The 5,371-nt window shown below is 38.8% G+C and overlaps 1 protein-coding gene across 1 annotated transcript; it reads left to right on the forward strand.

The window, feature by feature from the left end:
- Positions 1 to 3,751: 3,751 nt before the first annotated feature.
- On the forward strand, positions 3,752 to 4,888 carry LOC127095604 (uncharacterized). Its single transcript, XM_051034274.1, has one exon. It carries the CDS (start codon positions 3,752 to 3,754, stop codon positions 4,886 to 4,888), a length of 1,137 nt encoding a protein of 378 aa, XP_050890231.1.
- Positions 4,889 to 5,371: the final 483 nt, after the last annotated feature.

Here is a 5,371-nt window from a genome sequence, read left to right on the forward strand (position 1 = left end):
GACCTAAGGAGATTGGGATCTTTGGTTATTGACACAGAGGCTTTCAGCAAAAGATATGGACATTTGCTCTCTCTTTTGAAGATCAACATGGCAGATGGACTTCTTTCTACTTTGATTCAGTTTTATGATCCCGTGTATCACTGTTTCACTTTCCCCGACTATCAGCTTATGCCAACACTTGAAGAATACTCTCATTAGATTGGTGTTCCTATTTCTAGTCAAGCTCCATTTTATGGTTTGGAGGAAGATCCCAAAGATCAAGACATTGCAAAGGTTACTCACTTGAAAATGTAAAAAAAGATTAGGGATCACATGACCACAAAAGGAAAAATGCTTGGTTTGATAGCTAAGTTTCTAATGAACAAAGCTCAATATTTTGCTATAATGAGGAGTGTGGATGCGTTTGAGGATATTTTTGCTCTACTTATCTATGGATTATTCCTCTTTCCTAGTTTTGATGACTTTGTTGCCATGGGTGCCATCAAGATCTTCTTAATAGGAAATCCAGTTCCTACTTTGCTTGTTGATGCCTATCATTCTGTTCATGAGGAATTCTTATAGCGGAGGAATGATTACATGTTGCGTGCCTATGTTGTACAAGTGGTTTATTTATCACTTTCCTGGGTCTCATGCTTTTTGGGATCCTAAGGATGGTCTTTTATGGTCACAGAAGATTATGTCGCTCACACATTCAAATATTGTTTGGTATAGTCGTGACTATGATAGAGTTAGTATCATTGATAGTTGTGGAGGATTTTCTAATGTACCTCTTCTTGGTACAAAAGGAGGCATCAGTTACAACCCAATCCTAGCTCGTCGTCAACTCGGTTATCCAATGAGAGATAAGCCAAAGAACATTCACTTGGAGGGTTTGTTCTTTAAGGAATGTGAAGATTGAAAAGTGCTCAAAGAGAAGATTGTGCACGCTTGGCGCCATGTTCATAAGCTAGAAAAGAAAGTCTTAGGGAAGACAAATTGTGTCTCCTTAGAACCATATCTTAACTGGGTACAAGATAGGGCCATCAGCTTAAAAATTCCTTATCCTCGCCAAGAGCCTTTTCCTTTAGCTGACAAAGAACCTGCCTATATCTTCATGACTGATGTAGAGAAGTTCAAGATTGCTTTGACCAAAGTGCACCAAGAAAGGGACGCTTGGAATAAAAAGTATCAAATCATCAACAATAAGGATGAAGAACTTTAAAGGCAGTTGAAGATGAAAAATGAAGAAGATCTCTTCAACAAGAAGAGGAAGGTGCAAGAGGATTTATTTTCCTCTGGTGTTCAGTTAGATACTCCCTGGAAGTTGATCATGGACAAGCTCGTGCTCGAGAGGCTGAGATGGAAGAACAAATTAAGAAGCTCAACTTGAGACTACTAGGGGAATCTCCTTAGGACTTTGTTTAGATTTTATTTAGCTTTGTTTAGAACTTTTGAAAGTGTACTCAAACTTTGTAACTCTCTTTGATTAATGAAATGAGTTTCTTTTGGTCATTGTTATTTTCCTATTGATGTTTGCAGTTATCTCTTAAGTTCATTAAAACTTTTAAAAATTTGCATTTTCATTGCATTCATGCATATGTCATCACACTTGCATTTTTTATCAAAATAAAATCTCATTTTCGTCATTTCTTCTCCAATAGTTTCCACACTGAGACCCTCACCGTAGTACAACACCAGAGCTCAAGCCCGATGTAGAATGGCCGAGCAAGAGCAAGATATGGAAAGAGTCAATGAAGAGCTTACAGATCTACGTGAGAATAAAGGTCAAATCATGGAGATGTTGCAAGTAATACGTGCAAAGATGGATACTCAACCCATAATTGTTTCTGAGATCATCAATCCGGTGATTAATCCCCAACCAACAGTTACTACTCCAGCAACTTGGCCTCCTTTTGGTCTTCCTTATGGTTTTGTGCCTCCTCCTCAAGGACAGTCCACTCAACACAAAGTTCCACTAACTACTGAAGTTAATCAAGTGATTCCCACTTTTGCACCCACATCCATGCACACTCGAGTTCAACCGTACTTCGATGATCATCAACAAGTGTATGATATACCTGATATGTCTGAAGAAGGTGATGAAAGACATGAAAAGCTGAGAGAAAATGTTGAAACTATTGAGAAAAGGCTGAGAGCAATGGAAGGTGATCAAATCTTTGGTGCTGCTGCCAGAGAAATATGCCTTGTATCTGGATTGGTGATCCCCACAAAATTCAAGACACCCAACCATAATCAATATGAATGAGCTACTTGTCCCAAAAGTCATCTCATCATGTATTATAGAAAGATGGCAGCTCACATGGAAAATGACAAACTCATGATCCACTGTTTCCAAGACAGTTTGAAAGGTGCCTCTTCCAAATGGTACTTGACCCTTAATCAGACTCGCATCCGATGTTTCTAAGATTTGTCTGATACTTTCATCAAACAATACAAGTACAACATGGATCTAGCTCCTGATAGAAGGCAATTGTTGAGCATGTCCCAAAAAGATTCTGAATCCTTTAAAGAATATGCACAAAGGTGGAGAGAGACTTCATCTCAAATGGAACCTCCATTAACTGAAAAAGAATTGGCAGATTGGTTCGTCGACACAGTGCGACCAGAATTTTTCGAAAGGATGGTGAGAAGTGTGATTGCAAGTTTTTCTGACTTGGTGGCAATGGGTATCAAAGTGGAACTTGGCTTAAAAAATGGGAAGATGATTATTGCAGCTAGTAATTCCAACAACAACAACAATACCAAGAAATTCTCTAGCAGTTTCCATAAGAAAAAGGAAGGAGAAACAAATGCAGTGATGGGTAGTAGAAGAAAGAATCAGTCTTGGAAAAAGCAACAATCTTTGGCTCAACGACAGTATGTTCAACAACCATAATTTACTCAACAGCCGTATGTAGCAGCTATTACACCAACTTTCAATCAACAAGTCCCAATGTATCAATTGACTCAAGCAGTTCCGATCTTTCAAACAACACCCAACATTCCAACGTATCAACAAGCGCCCAATGCTCCAGCTTATCAACAAAGGACTCCAAATCCACGCCAAAATGCTCCATTTCAAAATAGAAGACAAGGTGGAAAACCTCTGATTCCTCAGATCCCTATGTCTTACACTGAATTATATTCGTCATTGTTGAAGAAAAGGTTAGTTGTTCCAAGACCTTTGGGACCTTCACCAGATCCTCTCCCACCATATTACAATCCCAATGCACATTGTTTGTTCCATGAAGGCGCCCCAGGGCATGATTTGGAAGGCTGTTATGCCTTAAAACATATTGTGAGGGAATTGATTGAGAAAAGGATTCTTTCATTTGAGGATACAAATCCGAATGTCAAAAATAATCCTTTGGCCGCTCATGGGTATGTGAATGCTATTGATGATGAGCCTGATGAAGGTATGATTCTTGATGCAACCAAAATCAAGACTCCACTCAAAGATTTTCATGCAAAGTTAGTGGAGGAAGGTTTATTGAAAAATTTCCATAAGAGTTGTGAAGAATGTACTATAGGTCCTAAAGGATGTGAAATGGTCCGAAAGGATATTCAAGAATTGATTAACCAAGGTGTGTTGCAATTAAGCAGTCGTATGAAAAAGAATGAGGTAGCAGTTATTGAACCCATCTTCAATCTACCTGAGTTAAGTACTACAACACCAATCTTCAACATTCCCGAGCCAATATTCGAAATTCTAGATTCTACTATTGTTCAGCTAATTTTCAACATTCCAGAATAAGTTGAACCAATCTTCAATATGCCTAATCCAGTGGTTGTCCAAAGGCCTAGCTCTTTTCCTTTTGAGAGTATTAAAGCAGTTCCTTGGAAGTATGATACGACTGTGGTTAACCAAAGGTCTGAGAAAGTAGGTCAGAAAGAAGGTCTAAAGATTGCAAGCACTGATATAGCAGTGGGAAGCAGAATGACCCGCAGTGGTCGCATTTATACCCCTCAGTTCAACTTGATTCCGCCAATTCCACTGAAAGAAACCACCACCAATGTTACCGACAAAGGCAAAGGGGTGATCATAGCTGATGAAGACACTGAATTTCTGAGGATTATCAAGAACAGTGATTACAAGATTATTGATCAGCTGCATCAAACTCCTTCAAAGATATCCATTTTGTCTCTTCTCATGAGTTCTCCGGCTCATAGGAGTGCCTTGCAGAAATTGTTAGCTCAGGCTCATGTCATGCACGACATTACTATCGATCAATTTGATGGGGTCATTGCCAACATTACAGCATGCAACCATCTCAGCTTCAGTAGAGAAGATTTGACGAAGGATGACCAAGACCATAATCGTGCTTTGCACATATCTGTGAAATGCCAAGAAGATACCATAGCAAGAGTCCTTATAGACACTGGCTCCTCTATGAATGTTTTACCTAAGAGGACACTCGCTAAGTTGGCATATCAAGGGGCTGAGATAAGGCCAAGCGCATTAGTTGTCAAGGCATTTGATGGATCGATGAGGGTCGTCATAGGAGAAGTGGAGCTGCCAATCTTAATTGGTCCACATGTGTTTAAAATTACTTTTCAGGTTATGGTCATCAACCCAAATTATAGTTGTTTGCTTGGAAGGTCATGGATTCATGCTGATGGGGCCGTGACTTCAACCTTGCACCAAAAAATGAAATTTGTTATTGATGATAAGCTAGTGATTGTGTCAGGTGAGGAAGATCTTATGGTAAGCCACCTCTCTTCGTTCAGTTACATTGAGGTTAATGAGGATGCTTTAGAAACTTCTTTCCAAGCTCTTGAAATAGCCAACAATGTCCTTATGGAAGTCGAAGAACCAAAGGGGAAGGGTATTCCATCTTTTGCATCATGGAAGAAAGCAAGATCAACCATTGAGGAAGGGAATTGCCGAAGGTTGGGGAGATGTTATTGATGTCAAACTAAAGTCGGACAGGTTATGGGTTGGGTTACAAACCAACTAATGCCAAGAAGGGAGCATCAACCTCCATTAAAGGACGTCTGAAGACTATCCAAGAAGTGTTTGTCAGCACTGGATATCAAGTCAATGCTATTGATGAAGATTTGAGCAGCCTGGTGTACCAATGTGATGTGGCTTTGAACAATTGGAAGGCAATTGAAATCCCAAAGATGTTTCCTTTGTCAAAGTAATTTGTTGTTTTTCTTTATTGTTTTCAAAATTCCATAGCTATTCCCAAAGTTATGGACTATTTTGTAGGGTCACCCTTTTTATTTTCAAGATTATATCAATGAAGGTGTTTTGTTAAATTCCTGTTTGCTCATTTACTACTTTTTCTCTTTCACTTTTAAATAAAAATGGCAATCTTTCAAAACCATTAAAATAAAAATAATTTTCCTCTTGCATTCCTTTGTTTTTTTTACTTTTAATAAAAGCAAA

The sequence above is a fragment of the Lathyrus oleraceus genome, chromosome 6 (assembly GCF_024323335.1).
Source record: "Lathyrus oleraceus cultivar Zhongwan6 chromosome 6, CAAS_Psat_ZW6_1.0, whole genome shotgun sequence".
NCBI classification, from domain to species: Eukaryota; Viridiplantae; Streptophyta; class Magnoliopsida; order Fabales; family Fabaceae; genus Lathyrus; species Lathyrus oleraceus.